At 41.8% G+C, this 17,768-nt stretch overlaps 1 protein-coding gene across 2 annotated transcripts in view; it reads right to left on the reverse strand.

Annotated features, from left to right (window-relative positions):
- EPG5 (ectopic P-granules 5 autophagy tethering factor) overlaps positions 1-17,556 on the reverse strand; it is a 97,039-nt gene extending 79,483 nt beyond the window's left edge. The window contains exons 1-5 of one of the 2 annotated variants that reach the window (XM_024580215.3): positions 17,415-17,556; positions 4,124-5,068; positions 2,222-2,465; positions 1,220-1,356; positions 238-345 (exon numbers count right to left, since the gene is read on the reverse strand). In XM_024580215.3, coding sequence (XP_024435983.2) covers positions 238-345; positions 1,220-1,356; positions 2,222-2,465; positions 4,124-5,068; positions 17,415-17,477 — 1,497 coding nt within the window. In that variant the 5' untranslated portion in view covers positions 17,478-17,556. Of the gene's footprint in view, positions 1-237; positions 346-1,219; positions 1,357-2,221; positions 2,466-4,123; positions 5,069-17,414 lie in introns of those variants that run through there. The other variant, XM_024580216.3, reaches the window with a different exon arrangement.
- Positions 17,557-17,768: the final 212 nt, after the last annotated feature.

Below are 17,768 nucleotides of genomic sequence, written 5' to 3' on the forward strand. Positions count from 1 at the left end.
TTACCAAGCCAGACTGCTACCGAACTTTTGCAGTTCTACTTAATTTCATCAACTATGGGTGACCCAAGAACTTTCTGCATAAAAATCTCCTACAGATATATTCCGGATGTATTTTAAGAATTTTATTTTAAATATAAATATTTTTAACTAGACTTTTTTAAAGCAATTTCTTCAGGAAAAATGTTTAACAAAATCTCCTTCCCATACCCCTCAAGATCAGAAAGATATTCATCATACCTGTATAAAAGGAACAGCCCACTTACTAACACCGGCGGGGCATCGAAGAACATGGTTCAGCAGGAAGAGGTGATCTCCAGGACAGCCAACTCTTTGTAACACTGATACCTAAACATCGAAGGACATACAGTATCTCTACTTAAGAAGAAGACTGTATCCAGGGGTCTAGTGAAGTCACTTATCTGATGCTTAAATACATGTGATCTTTCAAAGAGTAAGCAGACAGAAGATATACCATTGACTGATCGAGTTTCCTCCACAGAGGCAGCCAGAGGCTGATGAATCTATTAGTACTATGATAAAAATATCTTAAGTTGTTTCTCTGCAAAATTTTTACATCTGGCAAATTACAAATCACTAACATTCCTGACCATTTGTAAATAAATAGAAGTGAAGTATTTTAATCTATTCTCATTTGTAATAGTTTCTCAAATCTATATTGAGTGAGTATGTTTGGAATCTAACCTCATATTTAAGAACTCCAATATGAACCTAAAAAAGCGCCCAAGGCAGCCCCATTAAAAACATAACCAATAGACAAATAACCTTCCCTGTAACATACCTAATCTCTTTCCTATGTTTTAAGGAAAAAAAGATACTTCTTTTTTTAAAAGTATGACTAAGTACAACATTAAATATAAGATAATAAAAAGAAACATGGAAAATTTTTTAGATAAAATACCTATATTCTAAACATGAATATAGCCTTAAACTTAACAGGCTTCACACATTTCCCTTCCTTCCTAAGTTGAACCCAGAAATCATTTAGCATAAGGTTCATCAGAGAGAAAAGCCCATTGTGTTTAATGACGCACCGGGTGAGCACAACTTGTTCCCGAGGGTCCTGATCAAAGACAGAGTCACTAACAAGGTAAATGAATTAGCTAAAGAAACTGTTGGTGAAAAACCTGAAAGAAGAAATAATTCTTAAGTTACCAGTGAAATAAAAGAGAGACGACTGCATCTATTTCTATTCCCTTACCAATGTTTGCAGCCAGAGGAGAATGTCATCCTGGAACTGAGTGTCTTCATTAACCCTCCTGGTGAAGATGAATAAGACACTAATACACTCCTTCAGCTGACACAGATCAGAGGGAATGCTTTCTGCCTGTTTAGAAGCTATAAATTAAAGAGAAAGTTAAATGAATCCCACATAAATGGTAGGGTTTCGGGGGGGAATATTTATTATCTTCACTTTTAAAAAGAACTCTTCAAAATATTTACTTTAGATAAAAATCCAGGAAGAATAGCTGTATCAAAAAAAAAACTGAATTTCTACTAAATACGTAACCCAAAAAAGTATTTAACTTTGTGAAGTATTTCAAAGCAAGGGAAAATTAACTTCATTAAAATTTATTGTTTATTTAAAAATCAGCCGTTCTCTGGCCCAGCCCCAGTTCTCTGATTAGTAATGAAAACAACGAGGGGGAGGAGAGGATTTTTTTTACTTTCATCGATCCTAATATCCCTTCCAGAAATAAAAAGTGCATCATTCATACTTTACACACAGTACAATAAGGCCTCATTTCTTAAAACCCAAAATAAGATGAAAATTTCAGAACATTAGATCTGAAAATCTAATTACAATAAAAACAGCCCAAAAATGGGACAAGTAAAAATAAAGTGCAGGAGACAGAGGATGAAAAAGTATTGATTATCAGTTTACAACCAAAAAATCTATTTGGACCTGATTTGGTAACAAGCACATTAAATTAGGGCAATAAGGGTCATTCAGGATAAACAGTGAGCTTTCTGGCTTCCTAGAAAAGCAAAGGATGGCGGGGAAGGTAGACCTCGCACGGCTCCTAAAGAAGTGAGTAAGGCAGACAGCAATCCTGTGTTGGGGAGGCAAGGCAAAACCACAAGCACAAACGGCACCTTTTTATACCAATCAGTGCACAATCAATGCAACCAGATCATACCCCTCCACTTTTTTTTGCATTTCAGACTACAAGAAAGCGTGAGACTTTCATTACTTACACACCTTGGCCTTGCTGGTGAATTGCTAAAGATCTCAGAACAGCCGAACTATTAAGCAAGGCATAGATGTAAGACTCCACTTGCAACCTGGAGAGCACAGAAGTGTAAGAGTGCAGAGCCAGGGTCTGGTGGAGGTGCTCAGATTTGGCATCAAACAGCTTCTTTAGCTCCTCCAGAGCATTTTCATTCATTTCTACTCTTTGGTAGCGATGATAGCCTGAAACTTTCACTTGATCTGCACAGACACCCTAGCAGTGGAAAAAAGGGTAAAATATGAAACCGGTTACTCTTTGCACTTATAATAATCAGCAGCAGGCATACGAGGAGGCATAGGCTTCAGTACCATCTTCAACATGCTTATAGACCACAGTGAGGGAGTCATAGTAACCACATAGAGAACAATAAAGTGTAGAATCAGGTGCCAAGGAGTATAGTGCCACGCAGTATAATGTCAATCACCAATGCATCACAAGATCAGAGAAGAGAAACCTTAATAAGTAGGTGAAGAAAGATACAAATAAAAAATAGAGCCCTGGCTGGTGTGACTCAGTGGATTGAGCACGGGCCTGCGAACCAAAGGGTTGCTGGTTCGATCCCTGTCAAGGCACATGCTTGGGCTGCAGGCCAGGTCCCCAGTAGGAGGCATACGAGAAGCAACCACACACTGATGTTTCTTCTCTCCCTCTCTCCCCCTTCCCCTCTCTAAAAATAAATAAATATTTTTTTTAAAAAATAACAGAGCTTGTCCCTAAGACTCTCATGATTGATGATCTTACCTTCTACCTTACAAACCCACCGAGGTCAATGGGATAGCCCCCTCAACTTCAAGGGACCTTAAAATATCTGTACTTACCCTCATCATTCTTTGTGATTTTGCTCAAAACAAATAAACTCCTCTCCTCTCCAATACTAACACTGCCAGCTGTGCTCTTGATTCTAACTTTTTTTTTTTTTAATTCCAGGGAGAGAGAGGAAGAGAAAAATGATGTAAGAGAAACATTAATTGGTTGCCTTCTGACCAGGGAATGAACCCACAATCCAGGCATGTGTCCTGATGGGGAATTTAACCCACAACCCTTTAGTCCAAGGGATGATCCTCCAACCAACTGAAACTAACCTCTCTTTTTCAATATCTCCAAATGTCTCTCTCTCTCCAGACTCCTTCCTATCTACAAAGAGAGATAACACAAGTACCCCGATGAACAAGGATTACAGATAGTGGGAAAAAAAATCACATTTCTCCCTGGTATCTCCTCAAGCTTCCCTTCAATGTCAATCAAGCTTGTCGAGAGTGGCCTTCTCTTCCCTGCCATAGCTTCCAGGCCACTATGAAATGGCTTTCCTGGTGGTCACCTTGGTCTCTACTGGGACACATCAAATTGCCTTCCCTGTTTCCTCATCTCTAAACCTTATTCCACGAATCAGCCTCTACTTAATACTCTCTACCCACTGGATGTTCTTGCCATTTATGCCCAAGGTCACAAACCAAAAGGTCCATGGGCTGAGTCTGACTCGGAGACATGACTTGCCTGGCCTCTACTGTGTGGGTGTGTGTAATTAGTTGTCAACATTTTCCAGTCCAGATTCCTCACATTTGGAAAATCATAAAATGTAGCAATGCTGGATCAACACAACCTCACAGCAATTAGCAGCTAGGACTCAACAGCAGCTGCCCCTGCTGGACTGGACATGAGTTTGCTCAGTGACCGCTGTCCCACTCAGCCTGCTTCGCTGCTTCAGGTACTTGCAAGGCCGCTGCAGGTGCCTGACTGTATGATTCCCGCACTGTACTACTCTGAGCTAAGACAGGGTCAGTGTGGGTGCAGGAGCAGACTCCAGGCATAAATGGCATTGGTTAGCAGTACCCCAGGCTCCTGAAAGCTTTACAGAATACTAGTCGAAATACCTGTACAGATAACTGTTCCTCCTTAAAGTGCCATAGGCGACTTTTAGCATTTTGGCAATCAGATGTCAGAGCAAACAGCTCAGCTTCAGCCAGAAGCAGCTGCTTCCTGCATCGTGAATAGTTCAAAAGCAACTCATAAAATTCATGCCTGTCCTGATGAGCCATGCTGTCAAATTCTTCTAAATATGACTCAACATTGTCCAGCCATGAACCAGGCTCAAAGACTTTGAGCTGTTCTTTAGTAAATGGTACCACTTCTGGTTGAGCTGGGAGCTCTGGGTAGAGTCGCTCATTACGAAGCAAGGGTTTTGCTGCCACCAAAGGGGGCACTTCTTCAGCAATTTCAGCTGGCAACTGGGGATACAGTTTTTTCACTCTGGGCGGCTGAAAAATGTCCGTGGCTTCACAAGAACTCTGGAAGCCAACATTCTGTAGCACCTCTGAAGAAAGCCCCAAGGCTTGTTTGTCTTCTTTGCTACGCTGAGCTTCTCTGGCCCGTGAACTTTCCATTCCCTGCAGAGTGTAAGAAACACTAGATTGCAGTGTACCTTCAGAAGGTCCACATCGTACCACTTTACTTTCCTCTACTTCCGTGAAGTTCTTGGGAACTTCTACTTCGGTTCCAACATTGTCTCCAGGGTCAACCTTCGGCTTGACTACATCACCCCCAACACCGGCTCTGAGCTCCTCCCCTTCTTTTAGAGTCTCTGTGTTACATGTCAGGGGCCCCTCATTATTTATAGTTAAGGAGGTGAGCTGTACATCAAACATTTCACTCTCGTTTTGTCCACAGGCTTCATTCTGGAGCTCAGAGGCAGTTACCACCTTCAGAGGGTCTCCTCTGAATTCACAAGCTAGAGCAGGGATTTCCAGTTCTCTGGAGGTTTTTGGAAGGGAGACTTCATCGGACTCTTCCCTCTGAAGAGTTTCATATTTCTTCTTTTCCTGAAAACAAGATTTATACTGTGAAATAACTTACAACAATAACCATGTTTTCAACATGAGGAATTTTTAAATTGTATATAAAGTCTAAATGTTCTCATTCAACACATGGAATCTATATTCCCTCCATAAACACTGTTCCCTATTTTATTTTACTCAATTTTGAGTATATTGAATTTGGAGATTCAGTAGTCTAATCTCAACAGAGAAAGACATCATAATAAGCAGCACATTATGATTCAAGAATGGGAAAGAAAAGTTTTCATTAGGTCTGTCTCCATTCTGCTAGAGGTAAAGTAGAAGAGAACAACAGTCTAAGTACTTGTGCCTCAGTAGGTTTGTCTTCATCCTGACAAACAAATTCACTCAAAACTTTAGCAGAAAAGTCGGAATAACTTGAGCTATAAATAAATAACTATAGTATTGCATTACAACCCACAAAATAATATAATATCCATAAGCTTATACTGACATAAATAACTGAATCAATGAATAGATATATTTTTTAAACGGGGGAGAAGTAACAACCATTCCTTACAGAGGAATTTTAATTAATAAATGCAGATGGAATGAAAAAAATAGAAAAATCACCATTACAATACCATTATAAAGCCACCACATGCAAGATAGATGCTGAAGTGGGTGAATAAAAATTTAAGCAAAAACAGGATCATTTGCATAGTCTCTAAATACTCTAAATATTTATCTAAATATATTTTAAACATCTCTAAATAGCTTCCAAATATTCAATAATTACAAAGGGAAAAAGAGTAAGTTTCAGTGGGAAATCTCGGCACACCCTACCTTAACCAAGTATTCAAAGCTACCGTCACCAGTACTACAACCACATGTGACTCCGGGCAGGCCTACTGCCTCTTCAGCCTCCTGTCCAACAGGGTATGACCTCAGTCTAACTATGACAGAACACCACGGGAAGGGCCCCAATTAAGGAACCGTCTACAAAATAACTTAAGTGTTGTGGTCATAAAAGACTAAGGAATCCAAAATTATCCCCCGAAAAACAAAAGACAAAAAAAAAAGTTAACCATTAAAAAATAAAATAAGCCCTAGCTGGGTAGCTCGGTTAGTTAGAATACTGTCCAATATGCCAAGTTTGAGGGCTCAATCCCCCCAGCTGAGACACATACAAGAATCAATCAATGAATTCATAAGTAAGTAGAAGAACAAATCAATGTTTCCCTCTCTCTCTTCCCCACCCCCTTTCTTCTCTAAAATCAATAAATTAAAAAAATAAAAGTTTTAAACATATGTTTTGGGTATTAATATAAACTAGATATATAGGAAAATAAGCTAGATTTTAAAAATTATTAAAAGATTCTTTTTAAAATTGCTACATTCAAACAAACTTAAAAAATGACTAAAATCACTCAGGTACTTCCACTGTGGAATTTTTTTAAGGTAAATATGACAGCTACACATTATTGGTGATTTTGGATTATGCTGTCCAGCAAATGTTCAGCAAAAACACTGCTGACATTAGCCAAAGAGGCTGGGCATTTATATGTACCTAAAATTAGGAAGAAAGGATTAACATTTTTGAAAAGGAATTTTAAGCCAGTTTTCTGGAAATGAATGTAACTACCAAACATTTCCAAATGGTAGTGATTCAAGGAACAAAGTGCCCCTCCAAAATTACTTTAATCCACACTTGTGACCTGTAACAAATTCAGAGATCAGCCACACAAGTCATACAGACCAGTATGTCAAACTAAAATCATGAATGACAGGATAGCACTATGTGAGTGTTTGTGAGACAATGAAAAAGCAGGCCCGATGATACTGCAAGAATGTCTAGAGCACACCTGCTATGATAAATAGGCTTCCCAAAATGGGAGGTCCCAAGGAGAAAATCAGGAACCGCCAAAGGTCACCAGTGTGACAGAAACGTTGGTATACTCCCGGCTCAGGGCTGCAGCCAAATTTTAGTTAGCAAATCGAACAATTAGGAAATAAAATTAAAAAAACAATTTCATTTACAATAGCACAAAAAGAAAAAAATACTTAGGGGTAAATTTAACAAAAGAAGTGTAAAGCCAAAATTACAAAACATTAAAAGAAATTAAAGACTTAGTAAAAGTGAAGACATCCCATGTTCACGGATCAGATACATTATTCAGGTGACGAGGCTCCTCAAATTGGCAACACAATACAAATTCAATACGATCCCCATCAAATCCAAGCTGCCTTTTTTTTCTTTGCAGAAAATGACAAGATAATGAGAAAACACATGGGACTCAGAATAGACAAAACAATCTTTTAAATGAAAAACAAAGTTGGAAAACTCATAGTTTGCAATGTTTTTCCTTTTTTTTTTTTTTTCAATTTGAAACCCTACTACACTAGTATCACCGCAGTAATGACGAGAGTGGGGCTGGCATATGTGGTCCTAGCACATTCTAGACAAAGAGACCCATGGAACAGAATTGGGAGTCCAGAGATTAGAGTCAACTGACTTTTCAAGAGTGCCCAGACCATTCGATGGGGAAAACATGGCACTGAAAACTGATGTCCAAAGAAAGAAACTGAACCCCACCTGTGTGGAAGAAAAGGGACCACATATTGACCTGACAAGCTCAGCGACCTAAAGTAACCACAAAGGACAGTCTGGAATTAAAACCTTTCTAAGTAAAGCAGCTCATGGTGGGTGGTAACATGCTAGGCTGGTATTTCTCCTACAAAGGTCAGTCTTTACCTCAGCTGAGCCTGTCTATCGTCTTTTTGCATCTATGATAACATACCTTTGGAATGTCAAGGTAACTTATCTTTTTCCGAACCTCTAGGGCCCAACACATACCAGAGCTGAAAGCACCAATCCCCTTAGTATTTTTGTTATCATGTTAATTGTTGACTGTTAACTATACTTTACCCACCCATGTAAAAGAAGTGTCTGTCATTTTACCTTTTATCCAATCCCAGTGGTCCCCCACTTCCCGCTTTGCCTTCTCCCGTCTCCCTACTCTATCACCAATGCATTTCATGTAACCCCCTCAGGTGTCCTCCTTTGACTGTAATGTATAAAATAAAGTGCTAAACTGCCATAGTCCAGAGCATCGACAAACTGAACTCTATAAAAATTAAAAATTTTTGTGCTCAAAATGAAACCATGAAGAAATTAAAGACAACTCCACAGAATGGGAAAAAAATATTTGCGAGTCAGTGATCTTGAGACAGGGCAGTAAGAAGCTAGGAAAATTCCTGAGCAGGTGGAATGGGGAAACTGAGACAAGAAAATTAAACAAAGCCAAACAGTTTGGGCAATTTACAGCCAGCTAGACAATCGCAAGACCTCACCTAGCTTAACCTAGGACACTTGAGAGTAAATGGTTTCTCTCTCTCCTCCCTGACCAGACCAGAGAGTGTGTAACCTCCCTGGTCATAAACCACCAGCTCCCAGAAGAGAGGAAGAGGAATTCTATTGAAACAGAGAGAGAACACCAGAACAAAGGGAAGAAGCTGCGGATTTCCCTTTCAGTTCCCTCTCCCTGGGGGAAGGGGAGGCGCCCCCCCCCCCCCCCCTGCCCAACAGCAGTCTGCACTCTAGGAATTTCCCCCTCCCAAATTCCTACAATTACCCTATATAAACTTGCTTCTGAAAGCTCAAGGTAAGGTAGATGTTAGGATTTCACTCACCACCTTCTCAGACTGCTGGCCTCTGATATTAATAAAAGTGCAATTACAATCCAATCCCTGTCTCTGCTTTTAGGGCCGAGCAGTGACAGGCAGCATGAGCCAGGGACCCAGTTTCCCTCCGATTTCAATCTTATAAGGGGCCTACATCCAGAAGGAAAAAAGAACTGTTTAAAAAAAACAATAAAAAATGGAGTCACTTTTGCTAAGCCACATCACCAAACTAAGACTTAAAACCTAGCCTAAATGCAGTTTCAGCCTCCTCTGGGAGAACTTTAAACCAGTCAGTCTGGAATTTCCCCATCGATACAGTGCGATAAACTGCCCCATAAGACCCCAGCCCTTCCATTATAAGGGAAGCTGTCCTTGACTGCAACAACCCACTCTTAAATTTTTAGTCCCACCTTCCATCTGTCCATAAAACCTTCAACTGTGTTCAACTCCTCAGACGACCCTTCTAGTTGCTAGATGGGTGGGATATTACCCGATTCATAAAGCCTATTAGGTCTTCAAATTTACTGGGTTAAATTTCTTTAACAGAACTCTTCTGACTTATTAAGAAATAAATAAGTCAATGTAAAAACAAAGCAAGCGAACAGACATTTCTCCAAAAAAGATGTACAAATAACACATACCAGGATGCTCAACACCATTAGCCATTAGAGAAATGCAAAGCAAAATCAGAATGAGACACCGCGAGGGTGACTGCTTCAAGTCAGACACTGAGTGGTGGCAAGGATGCAGGGAAGTCAGAAGCCTCGCACACTGCTACAGGACGGGAACAAGACGATGTCACTATGGAAAACAGCTTGACAGATCCCAACTGGTGAAGGCTGCACAACCCTGTGATCATACTAAAAACCACTTACACATTTAAATAGGTGAGAATTGTATAATGTGTGAATTATATCTCCATGAAGCTGTTAAAAACAAACACAAGAGATTCTAAAAACTTGGTGAGTTCAGAAATAAAGAAACATAAGCAAGCAGAGACCCTAACAGGGAAGAAAGGGGTAAAAAATCTTTAGTCCTCTTCTCCAAAACTCTAACCGACCTCTGGGGACGGTGAATGCTAGCTAACCAGAGGACAGGGAGCTGAAGAAGCAGGCACATGAGGGCCACATGATCGAGGGCACAGCAAACAACCTCCTCCCAGCCTCAGGCACCCCACGCTTCCTGTCCAGCCCGTCCCTCCTGCAGTTTTTAACCTCCCTGAGTGCCCTCTTGCCCCACTCCAACCCCACCTCACCCTTCCTCTCTCCCCACCGCAGCACTGCCCTTGCAATTTCAAATTCTCCCCCTCTCCAAACAAGATGAAGTCTCCAGCTGCTGCTCCCCAAGTTGCACACCCACTTTCATCAGATCTACCTTCCAGGGAATAATCATAACCATAATGGCAACAGATAATGTGGTCGGATAATCAATGAAAGGATTTTTAAAAGCTTCTAGCCCCCTCCAGGGAAGAACACAGAAGCCTTTGGACTTTTATTTCCCCTGAGGGAAGAACTCAATGCTTCTTTTGGTTCCAACAGTGGAACCAAAGAAAACTACCTGTGCAGATAGGAAAGTTAGGTCCCAAGAGGAATTAATAGAGTTGCCCCAGGAAAGAAGTTGGGGGAAAAGGAGAGAGAAGCTGAAGATTTCATTGGAAGAATGGACTAGCCCATCGGAGAAGGCCAGAGAGAGGGAAGGATGGACAACAGCATATCGCACAACCTTTGAGCTGGTGGCAAAGGCCTGCCCTGCCCCCTCACAGGTCCCTGGATAGGGAAAGACCTTCTGGGAACACACGTATAGGGAGGAGAGGAGGTTTTAGCAATCGTCACCAATGTCACTGCCTCACGGGCTGTGGCAACCTCCGCGTGGCTCGCTTCACTTCACTAAAGCACAGACAGAGGAGCAGGTCCTGAATGGCTCCCAGCCTCCAGCCTCTGCCCCACCACCAATTCATCCCAAACATCATTTCAAGACTGGTCTCCATAAAACACCGCTCTGAACCACACAAAAACAGTCATGGCTCCCCACTGATGAAAGACTGACTCTTAACTCTGGCATTCAGTGCCTCTGTGAACTTAGTTATACTCCAGTTCAGAGGCAAAATTTCCGACAACCACACCAAACTTGAACTCCAACAATCTGTACTTGTCAGCCAGTCCTTGGCACATACCACCACATATGATTATTTATCTTTACGTTCTGTCCCCACCCCACCCCCCAAATAGACCACAAGTATCTCTGAGGCAGGAAAAATAAAACCGGAATGAAGACCTCAAGCTCCACCCCTCCCCTTCTCCATCTTTGCTGAAACATCACAGAAGGGACCTTCACCGACCATCTGTGACCCCTCCCCAGTTTCCTGTAATTGGGAGGACCAAAAAGAAATTGCTATCTGGACAGGAGAGACAAGGCCGAGCCCACCAGCATCCGCCAATAGGGTAGATAACCACCCTATCCGCCTTTTCCACCCACGTTTAATGAAAACCTTTCGCCCAGACCCCATCAGGTGGCCAGCTCTCACCTCTCAAGTGCGAACTATTGAAACAGGTAAAATAAAATGTTCCCCGAAGTTGCTCCATCAGGTCAAGCCCTGCCAGGACCACAGCAGTTATCAATAGGCAGCTACCAAGCAGTGTCCGGGAACTACCCTGACTTCTTTTAAGTTTGTTTTGCAGATCTAAAGCGAAGCCAGAACCCCAGAAACAAACTCTGGTTGAGAACGTCCCTTCAGAATCCGTTAATAAGTGCTGCACAACCTCACAATGCTTCGCGTCACTGACATCAGTGTTCCGAACAGGAAAAACCTAACCTACTGCCTGACTTAACCCCAGCAACTTCTGTGCTCCCAAGCCACAAACCCCCCTAAGCCCCACATTTGGGGCACAACACCTGGGACCCTCTCTCAGTGTTCCGGCCAGTGTTCTGTGCAGAGCCTCAAAAAATATGTCTTTGCTTTTATCAGTGTCCCTGGTCTAAATTCTTTTATATCAGGAGACAAAAATCCAAACTCATTGGTAACACTACAGCATTAATAAATGTGCTTTGCTAAATCTTTGTCACACTCTTGAATTCCTTCCTGTTCTGTGACAAGGACCTGGATCAGGCTGAGGCCTCCCTTGGCTTCCCCAGACACTGCCCAGCATCATCTTGAGGCCAGGTAGGTATCTTACGCCTCCGCGGATCCGCTCTGCCTTTGATTTTCACACTGTGTTCAAGAAGTGTTTCTTGAGTACCAACTACATGCTGAGCTCTGTTCTAGGTACGGGAATCCTAAAGTGAAGAAATTATTAAATTATCCAACAGTTATTTATACTTACCATGGGTTCTGCAACATTTAGAAAAAATAATTTTACTATGCCCATCAGAAGACAGGGGGAATATCCAAAGAATTAAGAGGAAACTGAACTTTCATGCCAAAATCTGAATCCATTATTACACTTAGAATACAAAATTTCATTTCAAAATTTAAAAAACCAGCCTACAATTACTTGCCTATTTGAGTTAAATACAGATAAAGGCACAGAACATATTGTACTTACAATAACCAGTACAGACAACAAAATAAAATTCAAACAGAATGCCACGCACATCAAGTCATGTGCCAAAATTAATACTTCAAATTAATTTAAGAAAAAGACATGTTTCTTAGAACTAAAAATGGGCAGGAGATTAAGAAAAATATGTATTTATTTATTTTTGATCTCCATGTAAGTTACATACAGGTAAAGAACCAATTTTAAAAAATGTAATTCAATGAGAGAAAAAACAATCAAGGAATTACACAGAAACGGAAGAGCTGTTAACAAACACAGAAGAACATTTAACTATTCACGGCAGTTCATGTGCCCGGAGGTGCTGCTGCTCGCCTGGGACAAAATCTGAAGCACACACCAGCCTGATACGGACAGCTATCTTCAGGAGACGGAATTCAAAGCATTTCTTTTTTCGGTTATTTGTTTCTCTGAATGTGTGTACAGACATAAATACATACTTTTTAAAAGCAATCAGCACTTTTGTAACAAAAATAAGTCTTTTTTTAAATTCTGAAAAATAAATGGGAAGTTTCCATTCACTAATTACAGTTCTTTTTCTTAGAACTGTAGTTAAGAAAAAAACTACAACTCATTTCCCTCCTTGAAAATAATGATGAGCTGCTTCTTTACATAGGATGAAGGTCTAACTTTAAATATTTTATTTATTTATTTTAGGGAGAGGGAGAGAAACACTGATCAGTTGCCTCTTGCATGCCCCCAACTTGGGGCCTGGCCTGTAGCCCAGGCATGTGTCCTGATCAGGAATTGAACCAGTCACCTTTTGGTTTGCAGGACAACACCCAGCCTGCTGAGCCACTCCAATCAGGGCAAAGGTCCAGTTCTGAACATTCCATAGAATATTTTCATGCAATTATTTAATACTTTCCAGAGATTTTGATATCCTCCTTTTCCAGATACAGTAAGGAAAACACCTTTACAAATGGAGATCTCCCTTACAAATATAAATGTCCTTTTGTAAAGCGTAGCTTCTACTTGGGTTTCAGAGTTTTTCCCATGTCTACCGTTCCTTAAAATGAACCAGCCTAAAATAATCAGTATCTCAAAGAGGCATATTCTGGGGTAGCAAACTCTGCTCCCCTCAAGTGTCTAACAGACATTTATTATAAAATTAGCCTACCCAAAACTGAACGTCTGACCTGGCCCTCTAAAAACCTGCTCCATCTACAGCCTTCTCCCCCTCAGGGTCATCCTTGAATGTTCTCTCCAACAGCCCACATCCAGGTCACGAGCAGTTACTGGCTCTACCTTCAGAAACTCCCCAGACCACAGAGAGCCTATGAGATCTTGCTCCCTGGCATAGGCCGTCATTTTGGCTCAGATAAACTTACTAGAATTCTGTAAAAAAAAAAAAAAGAAAGAAAAAAAGAAAGAAAGAAACTCCCCAGCCTTCAAACACTTCTCATCACCTTTGCTCCTATACCTCTGGTCCAAGCCACCACCACCCCTTCCTGCCTGGGTTAACGCAGTTGTCTCTTAGATGGTCTCTCTGCTTCTAGTCCTGCCCACTTACAGCCTATTTTCAACAAAGCACACACCTTAAAACCCTGAGGTGACTCCATACTTCACTCGGAGTAAAAGTCTTTACAATGGCCACTGACCTGGCCCGCGTTACCTTTCTGACTTCACCCAAACTCCTCTCCCTCACTCGCCCCACCCTAACAGCACCGCCTCCTAGCAGTTCCTAGGACAGACATGCCACTGCCCTAAGGCAATTGTCCCAGCTGTTCCCTCTGCCTGGGTCGTTCTCCCGCATGATCCACAGAGCTAACTCCCTCAGCTCCTTCATGTCTTTATGTAACTGTTATCTTCACCAAGGATTACCGTGACAACCTATTTAAAATTGCAGCCCATCCCTAATATCTCACCAGTGTTCCCCAACTCCTTATCCTGTTCTTTTGTTTTTATAGCACCTATCATCTTCTAACATGGTATATTTTATTTATTTTTATAGGATTTACTGTTTGTTTTCTCCCTCTAGAATGTAAGCTCCATTAAGGCCAGGTTCTTTGTGGGGTTTTTCCCCCCTCTATTATTTCCCAAATGCCTAGAACAGCTTCTGGGACAGGACAGGTGATGAAGGAGTGTTCCTTCAACAAATGACTGATTCTCAGGAGGCACAGGAGCTACCTAATATACTGCAACCCCCACCCTAACTCCTACAACCGCAAGTGGGAGGCAGGGACTAAGAGATCTAACAAGATCAGCACAGTCAGCGTCCTCTGAGGTGGGAAATATGCTTAGCAGAAGATTTTTCTAAATGAGGATGTTATTAGGACTATCTATTAGGTATCAGATGATCACCACAACCTAGCAATGTGAGGTCACCTACCAGATGATTAACACTGAAGAATGTAGGCCAGCAACTGGGTAAAATCCAGAAGCTGCTCAAACTATTCAAAGACAATAGCACATGACACTACTCACTTCCTGAACTGAGCCTTGGAACTACTTTATGGCTCTGTAAATAGCTGCCAGATTATACCACAGGTGGTAAAGGTTTCATTGATGTAGGACTTCATGATCAATGCCAAACCACAGCCAGCACTAAAAGAATTTTCTAGATTGACAAGTTTGAGGGTCGTGCTGGTACTGTGGACTTTTTTTCCATTTATTTTCTCATACTAATCAGGAAACTTACAGGAGGAAATTCTTCTGGGTGACAAAGCTTGGAAATATTTTTCAACACTGACATTTATTCCTTCATCCAGCCAATATTATCAAGGGCCCACAAAGGCTGTGAAAAGTCCCAGGAACGTGGCAAACACCACAAGCCCCTCCCTCACTGAGCTCACAGTTTTAAGGGAGAAGAGAGATGTTGCCAAAGCAACTACCAGTGGAATGAGGGGCACAAAGATGCAGAGTGGTACTGATGGATTTGGGAGGAAAGAGGGGAAGCGGGAACAGACGTGAGGCTGAGGTGAAAAAGCCAGATCACTGAGGGCCCGGAGTCCATGCTAAGGACTTTACAGACTCCAGCCTCTGGGCTACGAGAAACCTTTGAGAGGTTTTGAGGAGAGTCATCAGTATTTTGTTTTTAAAAGTATCAATACATATCAATCCAGCTTTAGTTTAGAGAATGGGCAGCGAGAATGAACTTGGAGAGGCCAATTTAGCAAAAAATCCTCCTCGGAGAATGGTTGTAATAGTTAGGATGGAAGAAATGGGCAGAATTGAGAGAACATTTTAAAAATACAACTGGTAAGACTTAATGGCTGATTATCTTTGCAGGGTTAGAAAAGTATATGTTAAGAACTTCTGGTTTGACTAAATTCTTCTAGAATGAGGGCTCTTCATATATTTTTTTTTATTTTTGATTTTAGAGAGAGGGGAAAGGAGAAAGAGAGGGAGAGAAACATCCATGCAAGAGATAAATGTCAATTGGTTGCCTTCTGTAGGCACCCCAACCGGGGATCGAACCCACAACCCAGGCATGTGCCCCAACCGGGTATCCAAAGGACAACCTTCTGGTTTGCAGAAAAATGACCAACCAACTGAACCACAATGGCCGGGTCACCTCTTCATAAATTTTAACAGAGAAAAAAAATAAATCAACCTATGCTTGTGTAGGAAAGTTGCCTGAAAATTGTCATTAAAATGAGCAATTGGTTTTTCATTTTGGATTTAAAAGTTTTAAGAGTTCAAGTTTATTTTAGAAACTGTTCTCAACAAAATAACTTGACTGAGAATCCTCTGACTGTTTTTAGGTATTTATAACATTCCATCTATAGGAAGATACATATAAATATATAATACAATTATTGGCAACTGGATTGAGAATTCAGATTTCTGGCTTTTCTCACTAACTACATGCCTTTCAGCTTGTCATTTAACTTCTCTAGGCTCTAATTTCATCATTCATTTTTTTAAAATAGAGATTAAAAATTAATGAAGATTCCGTTCTTTACAGATGGACGTGTACATGTTAAACGCTACTGTAGTCTAGGCTCAGGGGCCTGATGCACAGCTGACCGATGGCTGTTTTCTTCCTCCTCTGTTTTGATAGTTCTTGCCAAATTAAGTGCAAAAATATTCCTCTCAAAAATGTTTCTGAAATTAGGCAGCAAAAGGGCTTTCTCTCCAAAGAGTAACACTCACAGACCTGGGAACACTGATGTGCTTAACTCCACCTTTTCGAAAGGCCTAATAATGAAAGGGATTCTCCTAGGTCATTGACAACTTATTAAATAAAGTACCTTTGAACACTAGTCTCCTGTTCAAGCCTTGCTCCCAATGAGGACATCAGATTTTGTTCTCATTTTTAAGTCACACCTGCGCTGGAACATCACCCATTTGTGGAAATGGAAATGTCCTGTACTTATAATACCATTCTCATAACTTCCTTAATTAATGTAAATTCAGGTTCGGGGAAGCCAAAATTATCTAGGTCCAGCCATCCAGGGGTAGCATTTAATCTGTTCGCTCTACAGTAAATGTCATTTCAGAAAAAATATAGGAACAAAATGAAAACCCAGTCTGCACCTAAAAACAAAACGAATCAACCTAAAAACACACCAATACCACATGTCGGTCTCATTCATGAAACCCAGAAAATTCAAATCTCTAATGAGTGACTCTAGTCCCAGTTTAACTTCTGGACATTCGTGCCCTCATCTTAAACAACAGGATAATGAGAAATAAATAGCACCACCTCCATTATCTTTCATTTTAAAAGTCAATAGGCCCATCACTACAATCTACTTTCTGGCTGTCGCTATCCATGAAGCTCTGCCAAAGGATACATTCTCCGAGTGGAGGACAGGTTCCTTCCCTCTTTATATGCGAGAGGGACTGAAAATGTCCCCAGGTTATAAAAGAGAAAAGACAGTCACAGATGAGGCTGGGGTGGGAAAAGCTGGATTCACGGCAGGAATCCAGACCCAGGTAAGGAAAATCTAGAACGGAAAAACCCAACGAGGTCGGAGAAAAAAGGAAAAATGGGCTCCTGACAATGTCTGGCAGGGGAATGTGGAGGAGGAAGGCAGGAACCGGATGGAGTCGGTAGTGAAATCAAATATGGGGAGGCAGGGGCAGAGGATGCGGAGGGCTTAGTGGATAGGTAGATGTGGTGGGAGAGGCCCAAGAGAGAGAAAGGGAGACAGCACCGGCCGGGGCCTCGGAGGGTAGGGGGGCGGGAAGAGAGGTATCCTCACCTTGGCTTTAGTCCGGCTGGCCTTGGCCTTGGGCCGGCGAGTGGGTCTCACAGCCTCAGCCATAGACCCCACAGCGTCGTCGGCGTCGCCGCTTGTTTTTGTCAAATTCCTGCTGTTTCCCACAACCTACCCCGTACCACCCCCCGATTGTCACATGATCAAATCTCCACCACTCCCAGAGAAGGGGCGGCAACTTGGAGCCTCTACGGTCTGCATCAGAGGACAAACCACTCCTGAGTCCTTCTCCCCTGAGGGCAGTGGCCCCGCCTCCTTCCGTCCAGGCCCCGCCCCCGAACCCGGGTGCACTGGACCTCCAGGCTTGTGGTTTCGGGCGGGGCAGGAGGGTGAGGGAGC

This window comes from Desmodus rotundus, chromosome 10 (assembly GCF_022682495.2).
Source record: "Desmodus rotundus isolate HL8 chromosome 10, HLdesRot8A.1, whole genome shotgun sequence".
Taxonomy (NCBI): domain Eukaryota; kingdom Metazoa; phylum Chordata; class Mammalia; order Chiroptera; family Phyllostomidae; genus Desmodus; species Desmodus rotundus.